Source organism: Oncorhynchus nerka, linkage group LG3, assembly GCF_034236695.1.
Source record: "Oncorhynchus nerka isolate Pitt River linkage group LG3, Oner_Uvic_2.0, whole genome shotgun sequence".
NCBI classification, from domain to species: domain Eukaryota; kingdom Metazoa; phylum Chordata; class Actinopteri; order Salmoniformes; family Salmonidae; genus Oncorhynchus; species Oncorhynchus nerka.
Window position 1 is genome coordinate 42,956,978 of NC_088398.1, and position 17,938 is coordinate 42,974,915.

Genomic DNA, 17,938 nt, shown 5'->3' on the forward strand with positions numbered 1-17,938 from the left:
ATTCAGTAACCACCGACTTCACTTATTGATTTTATTAATCAATTATGTACATGTAGTCAGCATTGTTTGTTCCCAGAACATTCTGTGCCATCTCTTGGTGTACAGTGGAACTGTACAATATCTCCTATAAAGTAATGTCCTCTAGTTCAGACAGAATTATGTTCTTCTGTTTTTGAAGCTATCAAAAATACATAAAACAATACTGACCACATTGTGTTTCAAACCTTCTATAATCTTGGAATTTAGGATATACAGAAAAGCGCCAATTTTCCTAGCAGTGTGTTTGTGTAAGCACTAAGCCAGCAGTGTCAATTTCCTTTCAATTCGTGCCACATTAAAGACCTAGACAACCGAGTGAGGGGAGTTCCTAACTAATTAATGACCTTAATTCATCAATCAAGTACAAGGGAAGAGCGCAAACCCACAGTCACTTGGCCCTCCAGGAATTGAGTTTGATACCCTTGCACTAAGCCAATTGAGTGACTTCACCAAGTGCTAGCCCTTTATAGTGCACTACTTTTGACCAGAGCCCTCAAAATGTAGTGATCTAAATAGGGAGCCATATGAGATGCATCCAGTCTCTTAACGCAGCAACCTTGTACAGGCCACAAAGTCCCCTTCCACTCTACAAAGTAAAAGAAGCATAGAAATGGCTTGAGGATGTTGGAAATCAAGGTAAGATCATATAATATAATCAGAGCCGCCTGCAGATCAATGTGATATCCCACATGGCTTGAGCCTTTGCTCCCACTTGATAAGCAGGCTTCACAGCCTTTCTGGAGAGAATCAATGATTCCAATTTGAGTTTGAAAATCACATTGGGAACTGCTGATGGAAACCAAAAGAGTACGGTTCTTTTGAAATGGAAAACAAAATGTAAAATGACTTTGATTGCCATTTGAGTAATTTAGCAGATGCTTCTATCCAGAGTGACTTAGTTAATGCATTAATCTTAAGCTAGGTGCGACAACATACAGGCATAGTAAACAGCTACTTTATTGAGGAAAAGTATATCAGCAAAGTCAGAGCTAGAAGGGGGGGCGGGGGTACTCCGCTGTCCTAGCTTCAGGGGGAAGCTGGTTCCGCCATTGGGGTGCCATGCCAGGACAGAAGAGCTTGGACTGAGCGGGAGTTGCCCTCCCGTAGGGGTGGGAGGACCAAGAGACCAGAGGTGGCAGAACGGAGTGCTTGGGTTGGGGTATAGAGTTTGAGCATAGCCTGAAGGTAGGGAGGGGCAGTTCCTCTTGCTGCACTTTAGGCAAGTACCATGGTCTTGTAGTGGATATGAGCTTTGACTGGAAGCCAGTGGAGTGTGCGGAGGAGCGGGGTGACATGGGAGAACATGGGAAGGTTGAAAACCAGGTGGGATGCAGAGTTCTGAATAAGTTGCAAGGGTTTGATGGCACAAGCAGGGAGCCCAGCCAACAGGGAGTTGCAGTAGTCCAGACGGGAGATGACCAGTGCCTGGATTAGGACCTGCGCTGCTTCAAGGTGAGGGAGGGTCGTACTCTACGGATGTTGTAGAGCATGAACCTGCAGGAGCGAGTCACCGCTTTGACGTTTGCAGAGAACGACCGGGTGTTGTCCAGGGTCACGCCAAGGTTCTTTGCACTCTGGGAGGGTGACATTGTGGAGTTGTCAGCGTGATAAGAGTTCTTTGAGCGGGCAGGCCTTACCCGGGAGGAAGAGAAGCTCAGTCTTGTGGAGGTTGAGCTTGAGGTGGTGGGCCGACATCCAAGATGAGATATCTGCCAGGCACGAAGAGATGCGCGTCACCACCTGGGTGACAGAAGGAGGGAAGGAAGGAGTTGAGTGTCATCCGCATAGCAATGATAGAGACCATGTGAGAACATGATGTAGCCGAGTGAGTTGGTGTATAGAGAAGGCCTAGAACTTATCAAGGGGTCAAGCTCATTGAGGAACTCTCCCAGGGCACCTGCTGGGCGATAGATGAAAGCAATGTTAAGCCTGAGTGGACAAGTGACAGCATATAATTCAAATGAGATGGATTTGAGAGAGGGAATGAAAGAGAAAATCTCCAGTTTTGAGAAATTAGTAGCCCTGCGCCACAACCGCGACGACCAGATGCTTTCGGACTATGGGAGAAAATGTAGTCAGATGGAGAAGCAGTGTTCTCTGGGGTTATCCATGTCTCCGTCAGGGGCCTCCCCCCAAAAAAACAAATCAAGGGATTGAATGGCAGCATAGACTGAGATGAACTCTGCGTTCTTGACCGCAGATCGGGCAGTTCCAAACGCTGCCAGAGACCCAAAATTGCACAGAGGTTGTGAGCGCAGGGTACACTAAATTAGAAGGGATGTAGCCAAGGTGTGGGGAGCGTCTATAAAGCCTACAGGGGAGAGGAGTGTACAGGTATAGAAAACACATTCGGTAGTTACCAAAAATAAAACAACAAAAAAGCTACACGAGATCAGGAAAATCAATAGGTAAGATACTCTTTCCTTCCTCGAACAACGCAGAAGCGTCTCCGTTTCAGCGACGAGACCACCGCTAATACGGCCGCCGTTTGGAAACCAGTGGAGACTGAAGTACAGACACTCATTTCTAATTGCCTAGCAGGGGTGAAGAGCACAACACCCCCTGTACTAATTGCTGATTGCCTCGGAGAGGAGAAACCACTCCCCCTCCAGTACAGCCACTGATTACCAAACAAGTCACAAATTGCTCTGCCCCTCGATCCTGGTTGATGTGTCAACAATCATCTGCAGCATATGAGTAGTCAGCAGTTCACACAGCAAGTAGGCCTCTGGGAAGACGGGCAGCACTTCAAGTAGGTGGCCCTAGCTAGCAAAAAAAAGACGGTACTAGACCGCAGCAGATAAAGACAAAAAATATCAGGAGTCCTCTAGCTATAGAATGGCGCACCACATAGCCGCTGTTGCAGTAAGCTCTTAGCACTGTCACTTGTGGATTGCAATACTGGAGACTGTATTCGTACTTATTTGTCCATTTAATAACTCAACAAAAGTTTTAAGTAGGCTAATCGATTCATCTCCATTTATGTCCCCCCCAAAACTGTAAACAGATGTTTTACAGGAAACAGGAATGAAAGAATAGAGCACTCTTGTTTTTGCTCAACACTATTGACCGTGTCTCTACAGACCCGTTGTATGTGAGTGTGAAGACCGTGTAGCAGTAATTGCTGACAAAATCACTGGACAAGGACTAGGGTTGGAGTTACTGTTGTCGTGGTCCACGTCAGGGGGTCAGTAATGGGTTTGTTGGGCCGAAGAGCCAGAGAAAAGGGCAGATGCCACAGTCATTTTTTTTATTTCTAAGCCCGAGGATAATATTGAGCAGTTCACTTGAACTTGTGAGGATACTGTGCATGTTTTCATATAGAAATCATTACATTGGTGGGTGTCTGGTCACCTGGAGGCTCTCTCTCTCTCTCTCTCTCTGAAAAACACTGTCATGAAAAGAGCACGACAATGCCTCTTCCCGCTCCGGAGGCTAAAAATATTTTGCATGGGCTCTCAGATCCTCAAAAAGTTCTACTGCTGCACCATTGAGAGCATCTTGACAGGATGCATCACCGCTTGGTATGGAAAATGCTTGGCATCCGACCGCAAGGCACTTACAGAGGGTAGTGCGTACTGCGCGCTACATCCCTGGGGCCGAGCTCCCTGACATCAAGGATCTCTATACCAGGTGGTGTCAGAGGAAGGCCCCAAAAAGGCTCAAAGACTCCAGCCACCCAAGCCACAGACTGGTCTCTCTGCTACAGCACGGCAAGCGGTACCAATGCAACAAGTCTGGAACCAACAAGACCCTGAACAGCTTCTTCCCCCAAGTCATAAGACTTCTCAACAAGACTTCTAAATAGCTAATCAAATTGTTACCTGCAAATGGTTACCTCTGTTGCACTGACTCTATGCACACACACTGTACTCTACCCACAGTCTCACACATACTTACACTAACACACACGCACACGCGCACACACACCATATGTTTCAAGTTATTAGTTGTGTTGTATGTACAGGATATACATGGTATACACCGTTCAACTAAATGCGTACTTGCAGGTTCCTTCTCGACAATACAATAACAATAAGAAATAATATAAGAGAATAAAACGAACATAAATGAAATGGGTGCCATTTTACGTTAAACCCAACAAAAATGTTTCCATTACGAATTGGATTCGATGAGAGCTGTGCAAGACAGTAAGCGTTTGGTAATGGGTAAGCCATTGTAGCAGGCGTCAGAAGTATACAATAGTTACCGAAATCACCTACTCAATAAGCAAATAGCATATTGATTTTATGAATAAATGATGTATACATAGTCAGCATGTTAACATTGTTGGTTCCCAGAACATTCTGTGCCATCTCTGGGTGTACAGTAGAACTGATTAGCTCATCCTGTAAAGAATATCTTCTAGTTGAGAAAGCCTCAAAAAACAGAAATAGATAATTCTATCAAAAATACATAACACAATTCTGACCACATTGTGTTTCAAACCTTCTATAATCTTGGAATTTAAGATATAGTCACTTATCAAATGGATACCCGGACTACCTGGCACTGATTATGCACACACAGTTTCACACATACTTACACTGACACACTGAAGATAGCCCTATTTGGTAAAAGACCAAGTCCATATTATGGCAAGAACAGCTCAAATAAGCAAAGAGAAACGACAGCCCATCATTACTTTAAGACATGAAGGTCAGTCAATGTGGAACATTTCAAGATCTTTGAATGTTTCCTCAAGTGCAATCGCCAGAAACCTTCAAGCGCTATGATGAAACTGGCTGTCACGAGGACCGCCACAGGAAAGGAAGACGCAGAGTTACCTCTGCTGCAGAGGATAAGTCCATTAGAGTTAACTGCACCTCAAATTGCAGCCCAAATAAAGGCTTCACAGAGTTCAAGTAACAGACACATCTAAACTGTTCAGAGGAGAGTGCGTGAATCAGACCTTCATGGTTGAATTGCTGCAAAGAAACCACTACTAAAAGACAATAATAAGAAGAGACTTGATTGGGCCAAGAAACACAAACAATGGACATTAGACCAGTGGAACTCTGTTCTTTGGTCTGATGAGTCCAAATTTGAGATTTTTGGTTCCAACCGCCATGTCTTTGTGAGACCCAGAGTAGGTGAACGGATTATCTTCTCATGTGTGGTTCCCACCGTGAAGCATGGAGGAGGAGGTGTGATGGTGTGGGGGTCCTTGGCTGGTGACACTGTCTGTGATTTATTTAGAATTCAAGGCACACTTAACCAGCATGGCTACCACAGCATTCTGAAGTGATACGCCATCCCATCTGGTTTGCTCTTAGTGGGACAAAAACATTTTTTCAACATGACAATGACCCAAAACACACCTCCAGGCTGTGTAAGGGCAATTTGACCAAGGAGAGTGATGGAGTGCTGCATCAGATGACCTGGCCTCCACAATCACCCAACCTCAACCCAATTGAGACGGTTTGGGATGAGTTGGACTGCAGAGTGAAGGAAAAGGAGCCAAAGAGTGCTCAGGATATTTGGGAACTCCTACAAGACTGTTGGAAAAGCATTCCTCATGAAGCTGGTTGAGAGAATGCCAAGAGTGTGCAAAGCTGTCATCAAGGCAAAGGGTGGCTGTTTTGAGGAATGGCAAATTTAAAATAGTTTTTGATTTGTTTAGCACTTTTTTGGCTACGACATGATTCCATATGTTTTATTTTATAGTGTTGACGTCTTCACCATTATTCTACAATGTAGAAAATACTACAAATAAAGAAAAACCCTTGAATGAGTAGGTGTGTCCAAACCTTTGACTGGTACTGTATGTGTACAGTACAATTACCTTGTACCCCTGCACAACAACTCGTTGCTGGTACTCCCTATGTATAACCATGTTATTTTCTTCTCCCTATGTATATCCATGTTATTTTCTACTCCCCTATGTATAACCATGTTATTTTCTTCTCCCTATGTATAACCATGTTATTTTCTTCCCCCTATGTATAGCCATGTTATTTTCTTCTCCCTATGTATAACTATGTTATTTTCTGCTCCCCTATATATACCCATGTTATTTTCTACTCCCCTATATATATCCATGTTATTTTCTACTCCCCTATATATATCCATGTTATTTTCTTCTCCCCTATATATATCCATGTTATTTTCTACTCCCCTATATATAACCATGTTATTTTCTTCTCCCTATGTTTAACCATGTTATTTTCTACTCCCCTATATATAACCATGTTATTTCTACTCCCCTATGTATATCCATGTTATTTTCTACTCCCCTATATATATCCATGTTATTTTCTACTCCCCTATATATATCCATGTTATTTTCTACTCCCCTATATATATCCATGTTATTTTCTACTCCCCTATATATATCCATGTTATTTTCTACTCCCCTATATATATCCATGTTATTTTCTACTCCCCTATATATATCCATGTTATTTTCTACTCCCCTATATATAACCATGTTATTTTCTACTCCCCTATATATAACCATGTTATTTTCTACTCCCCTATATATAACCATGTTATTTTCTACTCCCCTATATATAACCATGTTATTTTCTACTCCCCTATATATAGCCATGTTATTTTCTACTCCCCTATATATAGCCATGTTATTTTCTACTCCCCTATATATAGCCATGTTATTTTCTACTCCCTATATATAACCATGTTATTTTCTACTCCCCTATATATAGCCATGTTATTTTCTACTCCCCTATATATAGCCATGTTATTTTCTACTCCCCTATATATAGCCATGTTATTTTCTACTCCCCTATATATAACCATGTTATTTTCTACTCCCCTATATATAACCATGTTATTTTCTACTCCCCTATATATAGCCATGTTATTTTCTACTCCCTATATATATCCATGTTATTTTCTACTCCCTATATATATCCATGTTATTTTCTACTCCCTATATATAACCATGTTATTTTCTACTCCCTATATATAACCATGTTATTTTCTACTCCCCTATATATAACCATGTTATTTTCTACTCCCTATATATAACCATGTTATTTTCTACTCCCCTATATATAACCATGTTATTTTCTACTCCCCTATATATAGCCATGTTATTTTCTACTCCCTATATATAGCCATGTTATTTTCTACTCCCCTATATATAACCATGTTATTTTCTACTCCCCTATATATAACCATGTTATTTTCTACTCCCCTATATATAGCCATGTTATTTTCTACTCCCCTATATATAACCATGTTATTTTCTACTCCCCTATATATAACCATGTTATTTTCTACTCCCTATATATAACCATGTTATTTTCTACTCCCTATATATAACCATGTTATTTTCTACTCCCCTATATATAACCATGTTATTTTCTACTCCCCTATATATAACCATGTTATTTTCTACTCCCCTATATATAACCATGTTATTTTCTACTCCCCTATATATAACCATGTTATTTTCTACTCCCCTATATATAGCCATGTTATTTTTACTTTTTATTTTTATTCACTTTGTATTTTCTTCCTCGTGTCACTATTTATATTTTTTAATTAACATTTTATCTTCAACTCTGCATTGTTGGAAAAGGACCTGTCAAGTAAACATTTCACTGTTAGTCTACCCCTCTCTACCCCTGTTGTCTACGAAGCCTGTGACAAATAACATTGGATTGATTTGATGTAATGTCTCATGAGAAAGAGCGAGACTATGAACAATGTTCGGTCTCATAAGTCCCTCAGTTGAAGCTGAAATGTTTGTTACCTCCCGATACATTTAGACCCTTTTTCAATCAGTGAGGTTACAAATATAGTATGTTTCAGACAGTAGGCTGGCCTTCAGCTCTTTGTGCACCATTTATCTAATGTAGTGTCTGTACAAATAGATTGATGGATGATCTGAGTGGCTGTGGTGGGCATGTGTTAGATGGATAGCTCATTGAATAATCCAGCTCCGCTCTCTCTGCAAGCCCATCAGGTTTAAGCCATTGTCCTAATGGAGGGTGTCACCACCGAGAAGAACCTCGATCAGATCAGAGTCTAAACCTCCACCGGCCCAGCATTGGAGCTCTAGGAGGGTTGACTGGGGATGTTTCCCAAATGCACCCTATTCCCTTCATCGTGCACTACTTTTGACCAGGGCCCGTTGGGCTCTGGTCAAAAGTAGCACACTGTAAATGGAATAGGGTGCCATTTGGAATGCGAAATGGGAATCCTCTTAACCTGGGGTCTGGAGCAAATGTGAATTGTCCCCCATGGAAATCACTCCCTCTGGTTTAAGAGATTATCGGAGTGCGGAGCATAAATCCACTGGAGATGATTTACCTTTGGATAATTGTGAAGCATTGTGGAGTGGTGTGCAGCAGAGGCAGCTTGTTTTCAAGGCTTTAATGGACCTTCAGTAATGCTGATTGATCAGATATATGAGCTGATATTTTTAAACAGCAATGAGGGCTGCTGTTGTAACGCTCTCATTACTTCCTCATTCATCAGTGAGAGAGAGAGAAGGGTTCGCCCTAAATCTCTGGACAAATCCTGGATTTCCCCAACAGGCCCAGATGATGCTTGACTAGGAGGACATGACTGTATGGCAGATGATAAGACTAGTAGTTAATGGATCCAGAATGCTTTGATGAAGCTGCATCAGTGTCAGACTGATCAGCATGTCATTGGCTGGTAGGGACATTTTAATGACCTCAGCGTTCAAAGCCTGACGATGTGGCATATTTCATTTTACACTGATATGCAACCAGTCTTTCTCTGTTAGACAAATCAAGTCAAACTTTGTTTGTCACATGCTCCAAATACAACAAGTGTAGACCTAACCGTGAAATGCTTACGTACAAGCCCTTAACCAACAGTACAGTTTACCAAATAAACTAAAGTAAAAAATAATACAAATGTAACACAATAAAATAACAATAACGAGGCTATATACAAGGGGTACCGGTACCGAGTGATCTGAGGTCAATATTTCTCTGTTAGAAACAGTCTAGTCTACAGCATGCTTAATTTGCTCACGGTTCATTTTAAGTTCATTTGCTTGCCCACAGTTCTGTACCTTTAGTGATATATACACTATAATAGTTGTAGCTAAATTTAGCAGATTTCAGTAGCTGAAGTTGAATGTTTGGACCTCCCGTTTCCATTGAAACAACAGTGAAATATCACATTTAACACGGAAGTGTAAAATATGCAACATGTCTCCCTATTGTTTTGCAGCGGTCATGTCGCGAGCCCACGAGGGCCCGGGGGAGATGGGGAAAGCGGTGGTTATCGCAAAGGACGAGCAGGAGAAAATGAAGGAGCTCTTTAAGATTAACCAGTTCAATCTGATGGCCAGCGACATGATTGCTCTCAACAGGAGTCTGCCGGACGTGAGACTGGACGGGTGAGTGAACTCGGCCTTTTCCCAGACACACACTGTGAATTACCCCCGCTGACCTCTTTACTCGGCACTACACACACCACCCACTATAACAACCCTGTAGCCGTCTTACCGCCACACCTCAGAAGCCCTAATACCTCCACTTCGCTTCGCAACAGGCTCCGGTTCTCAAAAAGGGCCCACATTTTGGATCTACTTTCTGCCCTTTTCACTAGTTGTTGTTTTAGTCCAGAAACTTCAGCTGAATTCACCGGGGAAACCACACTACGCTGACACACAACTTTGAGAATGACAACACGGCGTGTCATTTTAGGAGCAGCCGCAGCAATGCGTAGCAAAAGAGACTGTCTGCCAAATAACTAAGGTTCAACAGAACATTTTGATATCGTCTGGAATGAACCAATTTGTTAACTTTGATTAAGACGACCCGTTGGGGCAGAATGAAAGGAGATATTACACGTTTCACACTGCGCCCCACCCCCCCTTTTTAAGTCCTCGGACTCCTCAGGATTCATTCCATGATGTAACATACTCTAATTCAGTGGTGGCTGGTGAGGGGACGAGGACTCATAGTAATGACTGGAATGGAATAAATGGAGCAGCATCTAACTCATGGAAACCGCGTGTTTGATGTTTTTCATACCATTCCGGTTATTCCGTTCCGGCGATTACAAGGAGGCCGTCATCCCATTTCAAAGTGCCACCAGACACCACTGCTCTAATTGAAGAACATTAGACTCAAAGAGATGATTTGCCCGTGTGGTATCCATCACAGTCTTCGTGTGTTTACTTCAGCCGTGACAGTCTGAATGGGAGAAGGGCTTTGTTTACTGTCGCCCAAGACGTACTAGAGCTGGATAATGAAAACCCAAAGAGCAATTTGGGTGAAATATGATCCACTTTTATCTTGAGCAGCTGATCGAGAGACAGGTCTTCTCTCCGGGAGACAGCCCAGTGATTTCGTGTTTCTGTGTTCCTACAGGACATTCTTTGTCCACTGTTCTTTAGAATGTGCTCTTTGTGGAATTGAAAACAGGAACATTGTCAATACAACAATATTTAAAAAACGATGCAGGGAATGTAAGCATATGCCAATACTGTGAACATTGTCTATATTGTTTATATATTACCCACCGCCTCGAAAATCAACTGTCCCCCCATGGGGTTTACATTGCTATAACATTTTATATGAAAAGTTATCACACAAAAAAAGGAACATTTTCAATATATGTGAACACTGCAGGCACTCCATTCCACACATGTACAAGGATTGTGCTAAGTTTAATTCTTGTAGATTTAGCGAATCATGAATTCCACTTTAATGAACTAGTCCTATCGTATATTTAAGCAATACGACACCTCAGGGGTTTGTGGTATATGGCCAATATATAAGGGCTGTAATCCAGGCACTCCGCTTTGTGTCGTGCATAAGAACAGCAATTAGCCGTGGTATATTGGCCATATACCACAAACCCCCGAGGTGCCTTATTGCTAATGTAAACTGGTTACCAACGTAATTAGAGCAGTAAAAATACATGTTTTGTCATACCCGTAGTATACGGTTTGATATACAATGGATATCAGCCAATCAGCATTCAGGGTTGTAACCACCCAGTTTATAATGAAGAATTTGTACAAAATGGAGAGCGAAAGAGCCATAGATCTAGGTCTGTGGTCTGTTGATTTTATTTCACCCCAAGAGAGTGCCAAGCTGCAGAATCGTACTAATTGCATCTCAAAATCTTCCTCAAACTCGCCAGTACACCTTGGAACATTATTAAAGAACTCAGCTTGGCTTTGCAAGACTGTGAGAGAGAGGGTTATTGTCACGGGGTGTAATAGGCAGTGGTTGAAAGAAATAAGAGGATCGCTCAGTGGCTAGTAGCTAGCTACCCTGGTGCTCCCATTCTGTCAGTCTGTCCTGTCACCCGTCGTGGGGTGAATGGGATCAACCTCCTGTCCGCTCCAATCGCCTGTCACCTCCCACTTCCAACCCGGCTGCCTCCTCTCTATCTTTAATGCACCCTCCTCATACTTTATTTAACATTACAATCTACACTACACGACAGGCTTGCCCTGCCTTTGGTCTGTATCTCTGGGGGTGTGTGACTGCATCCCAAATGGCACCCTATTCCCTACAGTGCCTTGGTAAAGTATTCATATCCCTTGACTTTGTCCACATGTTGTTGTGTTACAGCCAGAAACACAGCCTACAAAACAAAACCCCAATCATGACAAAGTGAAAACGTGTTGTTACATTTTTTTTGTTTTTTGGGGGGGAAATTAAATACAGAAATATCTCATTTTAAGCATCTTTGTCAGTGATTACAGCTGTGAGTCTTTCTGGGTAAGTCTCTAAGAGCTTTCCACATCTGCATTGTACAAGATTTTCCCATTATTCTTCAAGCTCTGTCAAATTGGTTGTTGATCTTTGCTGGACAACCAATTGAGGTCTTGCCATAGATTTTCAAGTAGATTTAAGTCAAAACTGTAACTAGGCCACTCCAGTGTAGCCTTGTATTTTATGTTTTGTCCTGCTGAAAGGTGAATTCATCTCCCAGTGTCTGGTGGAAGGCAGACTGAACCAGGTTTTCATTTAGGATTTTGCCTGTGTTTTTAAAAAATTCATGATTCAGCCACCACTATGCTCGAAAATATGAAGTGGTTCTCAGTAATGTATTGGATTTGCCCCAAATATAACACTTTGTACTCAAGACAAAAAAGTGAGTTGCTTTGCTACATGTTTTGCAATATTACTTTAATGGCTTGTTGCAGACAGGATGCAAGTTTAGGAATATTTTTTATTCTGTACAGGCTTCCTTCTTTTCCTTCTGTCAATTAGGTTAATATTGTGGAGTAACTACACTGTTGTTGATCCATCCTCAGTTATCTCCTATCACAGCCATTCAACTCTGTAGGAGTTTTAAAGTCACCATTGGCCTCATGGTGGAATCCCAGAGCGGTTTCCTTCCTTCTTTCTACCCATCTACCAATAGGTGCCCTTCTTTACGAGGCTTTGGAAAACCTCCCTGGTCTTTGTGGTTGAATCTGTGTTTGTGTAACGGCGTTCTTCGTTTGTCGAAAGAGAGGACCGAAATGCAGCGTGGTGGTTACTCATGTCTTTAATGAAGAAAATGACGATACATGAAAATAACTTATAAATACAAAACAACAAACGGAACGAAACCTAATTACAGCCTATCTGGTGAAACTACACAGAGACAGGAACAATCACCCACGAAATACAAAGCGAAACCCAGGTTTAAATACGGTTCCCAATCAGAGACAACGAGAATCACCTGACTCTGATTGAGAACCGCCTCAGGCAGCCAAGCCTATGCAACACCCCTACTCAGCCGTAATCCCAATAATTACAAAAACCCCAATACGAACCACAACATATAAACCCATGTCACACCCTGGCCTGACCAAACATATAACGAAAACACAATACAATGACCAAGGCGTGACAGACCCCCCCCCTAAGGTGCGGACTCCCGGACGCACCTCAAAACCATAGGGAGGGTCCGGGTGGGCGTCTGTCCATGGTGGCGGGTGGCGGCTCGGGACGTGGACCCCACTTCATTAATGTCCTAGTTCCTCCCCTTCGCGTCCTGGGATAATCCACCCTCGCCGCCGACCATGGCCTAATAGTCCTCACCCAGATCCCCACTGGACTGAGGGGCAGCTCGTGACTGAGGGGCAGCTCGGGACTGAGGGGCAGCTCGGGACTGAGGGGCAGCTCGGGACAGAGGGGCAGCTCGGGACAGAGGGGCATCTCGGGACAGAGGGGCATCTCGGGACAGAGGGGCATCTCAGGACAGAAGCAGCCCGGGACTGACGGGCAGCCCGGGACTGACGGGCAGCCCAGTACTGAGAGGAAGCCCAGTACTGAGAGAAAGCCCAGTACTGCGAGGAAGCCCAGTACTGAGAGGAAGCCCAGTACTGAGAGGAAGCCCAGTACTGAGATGAAGCTCAGGCAGGTAGTAGGCTCCGGTAGATCCTGGCTGGCTGGCGGATCTGGAAGATTCTGGTTGACTAGCAGATCTGGAAGATTCTGGTTGACTGGCAGATCTGGAAGAGACTGGTTGACTGGCAGATCTGGAAGAGACTGGTTGACTGGCAGATCTAGAAGATCATGGCTGACTGGCAGATCTAGCTGCTCTATGCAGACTGACAGCTCTGGCTGCTCCATGCAGGCTGACAGCTCCCTGCAGACTGACAGCTCCTTGCAGACTGACAGCTCCTTGCAGACTGGCAGCTCCTTGCAGACTGGCAGCTCTGGCTGCTCCATGCAGGCTGACAGCTCCCTGCAGACTGACAGCTCCTTGTAGACTGACAGCTCCTTGCAGACTGGCAGCTCTTTGCAGGCTGACATCTCTGGCTGCTTCATGCAGACTGACAGCTCTGGCTGCTCCATGCAGGCTGGCAGCGCCTTGCAGACTGGCAGCTCCTTGCAGACTAGCAGCTCCTTGCAGACTGGCAGCTCTTTGCAGACTGACATCTCTGGCTGCTTCATGCAGACTGACAGTACTGACTGCTCCATGCAGGCTGACAGCACCCTGCAGACTGGCAGCTCCTTGCAGACTGACAGCTCCTTGCAGACTGGCAGCTCTTTGCAGACTGACATCTCTGGCTGCTTCATGCAGACTGACAGCACCTTGCAGACTGACAGCTCCCTGCAGACTGGCAGCTCAGGCTGCGCTAAACAGGCAGGAGGCTCCGGCAGCGCTGTAGAGGAGGAAGGCTCTGATAGCGCTGAACAGGCGGGAGACTCCGACAGCGCAGGAGAGGAGAAAGGCTCTGATAGCGCTGAACAGGCGGGAGACTCCGACAGCACAGGAGAGGCGAGGCGCACTGTAGGCCTGATGCGTGGTGCTGGCACTGGTGATACTGGAGCGAGGACACGCATAGGAAGCCTGGTGCGGGGAGCTGCTACCGGAGGACTGGTGTGTGGAGGTGGTTCTGGATAGACCGGACCGTGCAGGCGCACTGGAGCTCTTGAGCACCGAGCCTGCCCAAGCTTACCTGGCTCGATGCTCACTCTAGCCCGGCCAATACGAAGGGCTGGTATGAACCGCACCGGGCTATGCACCCGCACTGGAAACACTGTGCGCTCCATAGCATAACACGGTGTCTGCCCGGTCTCTCTAGCCCACCGGAAAGCACAGGGAGTTTGCGCAGGTCTCCTACCTGGCATAGCCATACTCCCATTAAGCCCCCCCCCCAATATTTTTTTGGGGCTGCTTTTCGGGCTTCCATCCGCGTCGCCGTGCTGCCTCCTCATACCAGCGCCTCTCCGCTTTTTCCGCCTCTAGTTCTTCCTTGGGATGGCGATATTCTCCAGGCTGAGCCCAGGGTCCTTTTCCGTCCAGTTCTTCCTCCCATGTCCAATTCTCCAAGTGATGCAGCCTCTCCCACTGCAACTGCTCTTAACAGGGAGAGTTGGCTCAGGTCTGACACCTGACTCAGCCACTCTCCCTCTGAGCCCTCCTCCAATAAATAATTGGGGGTGACTTTCGGTTTTCGCTCTGCGCCGCCGTGTCTTTCTTTTCGACTCCATTCGTCTATAGCCCTCTTCGCACTGTTCCAGCGAATCCCAGGCGGGCTCAGGCACTCTCTCTGGGTCGGCCGCCCACCTGTCTATTTCTTCCCATGTCGTATAGTCCCGATATTCTCCCGGCTGATCCCAGGGTCCTTCTCCGAACAATTCATCCTCCTTTCGCTGCTCCTGCTGTCGCTGCCTGTTACCACGCCACTCGGTCCGTGTGTGGTGGGTGATTCTGTAACGGCGTTCTTCGTTTGTCGAAAGAGAGGACCGAAATGCAGCGTGGTGGTTACTCATGTCTTTAATGAAGAAAATGACGATACATGAAAATAACTTATAAATACAAAACAACAAACGGAACGAAACCTAATTACAGCCTATCTGGTGAAACTACACAGAGACAGGAACAATCACCCACGAAATACAAAGCGAAACCCAGGCTACCTAAATACGGTTCCCAATCAGAGACAACGAGAATCACCTGACTCTGATTGAGAACCGCCTCAGGCAGCCAAGCCTATGCAACACCCCTACTCAGCCGTAATCCCAATAATTACAAAAAAAAACAATACGAACCACAACATATAAACCCATGTCACACCCTGGCCTGACCAAACATATAACGAAAACACAATACAATGACCAAGGCGTGACAGTTTGAAATTCACTGCTCGACTGAGGGACCTCACAGATAATTGCATGTGTGTTGTAGAGAGATGAGGCAGTCATTCAAAAAGTAATGTTAAACTTTTATTATTGCACACAGAGTGAGTCCATGCAACTTATTATGTGACTTGTTAAGCACATTTTTTACTCCTGAACTTACTTAGACTTGCCATGACAAAGGGGGTTGAATACTTATCGACACAAGATATTTCAGCTTTTCCTTTTTAATTCATTAGTAAGAAATTCAATAAACATAATTCCACTTTGACATTATGGGGTATTATGTGTATGTCAGTGACCAAAAATGTCAGTGTAACCTGTTTTAAATTCAGGCTGTAACACTACAAAATGTGGGGAAAGTGAAGGGGTGTGAATACTTTCTGAAGGCAGTGTATGTGAGCCCTGGTCAGAAGTAGTGGTCTGTATAAGGAATAAGGTGCCATTTGGGACACAGCCTGTGTGTGTGGAGCAGCATGACATTTAGCACAGCACAGTGTTCAAATCAAATCACATTTTATTGGTCACATACACATGTTTAGCAGATGTTATTGCAGGTGTAGCGAAATGCTTGTGTTTCTAGCTCCATCAGTACAGTAATATCTAACAAGTAATATCTAACATGTAATATCTAACAATTTCACAACAATACACATACATTTTAAGTAAAGGAATGGAATTAAGAGTTTATAAATATTTGGACGAGCAATGTCGGAGCGGCATGGACTAGAATACATGGAGATATAGAATAGAATACAGTATATACATATGAGAATAGTAGTGCAAAAATATGTAAACATTATTAAAGTGACTAGTGTTCCAAGTATTAAAGTGGACAGTGATTTCAAGTCTATGTATATAGGGCAGCACTCTCTGAGGTGCTATATTCATGTAATTTCTGCTGAGATGAGCTTTTAAATGGATAGTCATTGAATCAACAACTGGAAATCTATGGGAAAAGATAGCATGTCATTGTGCTAACATCTAGAAGCGATGCACCCTTGCCACCACTGCTGAAAAAAATCTTGGGGGAAACACTGGTGCAGCATATACTAAGTCTTGTCAACTTTGGCTTTGTTTGAAAGCAGTTCATTTTGTTACAACGCTCTGAGGTAAATTTCAGCCGCATATATTTTACATTCACAAGCATGTCACACAACTATGCTCACTGTTGATAGCATCTACTGTAGACACGCATCAGGAGTAGCAGCCTATTTGACCTCTTAACCAGAGCTCTCGTTGTCCGTCCATCAGTTGCAAGACGAAGGTGTACGCGGACGATCTCCCCGACACCAGCATAGTGATCGTGTTCCACAACGAGGCGTGGAGCACCCTGCTCCGCACTGTCCACAGTGTCATCAACCGCTCGCCACGGCACCTGCTGCAGGAGATCCTGCTGGTGGACGACGCCAGTGAGAGAGGTACTGTAGCTGGGTCCAGCCTAAACCATCAACTAACTAGCTTCACTGAGTTTATAAAGGGTCACTCTGGGATTAATGCATGCCGTACTTAGTATTGTGTGATAGTATCGATGCAAAGTTTGAAAGACAATCAGCCCTTGATAATTGTGAATGAATAGGGAAAACAACACTGCACAATGAAGTTCTATGGGAGTTTGAAACATGTCTGTAACATGTCTGTAACGTTCTTTGTATTAAAGGATAATAATATACCACATTTGAAAGAAAATCGGCACTTGCCTTGATAACTGTGAATGAACGCGGGAAAAACACCAAACAATTAAGTTATTTCGGGCGTTTGAAACATGTCCTCTCCTCTTTCTGTCAGACTTCTTGGGAAAGAAGCTGGAGAACTATGCTCGTACCCTGGAGGTTCCCGTGCGGGTCCTGCGGATGGAGCAGCGAACGGGGCTGATCCGGGCCAGGCTAAGAGGGGCAGCTGCCACACGGGGACAGGTCATCACCTTCCTGGACGCCCACTGTGAATGCACAGTGGGCTGGCTGGAGCCTCTGCTGGCCAGGATCAAAGAGGACCGGTAAGGAGCTTCACCATCACCACGCTCGATGTAAATGGAACACACGGCAATGGATAGACATGGGGGTGCTGAAGCTCGAAAGCAAATCATCTCTGCTCTGTTCTCTTCCTGCTGCCTCAGTGAGATGCTAACTCATTAGCCTTCCGCTTGTCTTCTGTGTCGTCTGAAAACTGATCTGACGTTAATGGTAGACACTAGCTCGACTTTATAGCAGGCAACGACACCAATGCCCGTGACAGCTGTGTGCCCCATAGCTGAGTGGCAGCTTGTTTTGTCACAACGCTGTCTGTCGCTTCTTTATACCTGGGACATACATACAGTAGAATGTGATTGCACTGAGTCAGTTGTT

At 44.4% G+C, this 17,938-nt stretch overlaps 1 protein-coding gene across 4 annotated transcripts in view; it reads left to right on the forward strand.

Moving 5' to 3' along the window:
• The window catches only part of LOC115108299 (polypeptide N-acetylgalactosaminyltransferase 13-like), a 64,947-nt gene that overhangs the window by 11,797 nt on the left and 35,212 nt on the right, over positions 1 to 17,938 (forward strand). For all 4 annotated transcript variants that reach the window (XR_010461585.1, XM_029632485.2, XM_029632465.2 and 1 more), the window contains exons 3-5: positions 9,217 to 9,385; positions 16,848 to 17,014; positions 17,382 to 17,589. Coding sequence is in view for 3 of the 4 variants with exons in the window: in XM_029632485.2 (XP_029488345.1) it covers positions 9,217 to 9,385; positions 16,848 to 17,014; positions 17,382 to 17,589 (544 nt within the window). In the remaining variant the exon portion in view is untranslated. The remainder of the gene's footprint in view (positions 1 to 9,216; positions 9,386 to 16,847; positions 17,015 to 17,381; positions 17,590 to 17,938) is intronic.